This window comes from Nematolebias whitei, chromosome 9, assembly GCF_014905685.2.
Source record: "Nematolebias whitei isolate Nwh7 chromosome 9, NemWhi1, whole genome shotgun sequence".
NCBI classification, from domain to species: domain Eukaryota; kingdom Metazoa; phylum Chordata; class Actinopteri; order Cyprinodontiformes; family Rivulidae; genus Nematolebias; species Nematolebias whitei.
In genome coordinates this window covers 8,815,989-8,817,113 of record NC_056506.1, presented here as the reverse complement: position 1 = coordinate 8,817,113, position 1,125 = coordinate 8,815,989, and the positions used below count along the sequence as shown (strand labels likewise).

The following is a 1,125-nucleotide window of genomic DNA, read 5'->3' as shown; positions in this document are numbered from 1 at the left end:
TCTCTCCTGTGCAGGAGGTCAGCTAGCTCTGGAGTAAACCAGGGGCTGTCTCGTCCCTTTATTCTGAACTGACGAAAAGGAGCATGTTTGTTCACAAAATAAATGTAACTATTATGAAAATAGTTCCAAGCGGAGTTCACGTCATCAGTTAACAGAATACGATGCCAGTCAAAATGAGACAGATCCCAGAGGAATAACTGTTCACAAAAATGTTTCAGATCCCTTTTTTGAATTAATCTGGGCTTAGAAGGTGGAAGTTTAATATCTCTCAAAGCAGCTGTCACACAACGATCACTCAAAATATCAGCGAATACACCTGTACCAGGGAATTTGTGAGGCATATTAGTTAGAAATAGGTCTAAGATGGAGGATTTTTCAGGATGGTTTTTGTTTAATCTAGTGGGAGAGTTGATCAATTGGGTAAGATTGAGAGACAGGCAACATTCCTTGAATTTATCACAGATGGGGGTCGACTTACACCAATCAATGTTGAGGTCTCCAGCCAAAAGGATCTATTTTGAATTTTAAATTGCCAAGAAATTCCATCAGGGCAGACAGAGCCTCAGGTGTTGCTGAGGGTGGGCGGTAACAGCAGACTACAGTTAAGATCTGGCCTCCATTCAAGGTGATGTTTACAGATAAGGCTTCAAACTGGTTTGGAATTGTTTTAGAAGACACAAGACTAGCAACCAAAGAATCTCTGATGTAAACAGCGACTCCCCCCACTTTTTTTGACGATCACAGCGGTAGATGTTAAATCTATTGATTGCTGGTCATTATTGAGTACAGATTTGTTGAGCCAGGATTCAGAGACGAAGATAACATCTGCCCCAGAAGAACTGACCAGAATTTTCAAAGCATCAAGTTTTCTCAGAAGGCTACGAGCGTTTACATGCAGAAAATGAAGCCCAGACACGTTCTTAAAGTCATTTGGTGTGCTGTAATTAGTGGGGGGTCCAGGGTTGGGTTGAATCCCTGAGAGCAGTAACAACATTATTATCAGACACACAAAGTTTGTTTTCTCAGTCATCCAGGTATATAACAACAAAAAAGGTTGAATCATGTCATCTGGACTTCGTTTTTTTTGTTAAAAAGAAACGTTTCGCCCCTCGTCCAAGAGGCTTC

General features: G+C 41.1%; 1 protein-coding gene across 1 annotated transcript in view; it reads left to right on the top strand.

Moving 5' to 3' along the window:
* The window catches only part of gad3 (glutamate decarboxylase 3), a 54,183-nt gene that overhangs the window by 24,173 nt on the left and 28,885 nt on the right, over positions 1-1,125 (top strand). Inside the window, exon 14 of the mRNA XM_037682061.1 lies at positions 608-630. Coding sequence (XP_037537989.1) covers positions 608-630 — 23 coding nt within the window. The remainder of the gene's footprint in view (positions 1-607; positions 631-1,125) is intronic.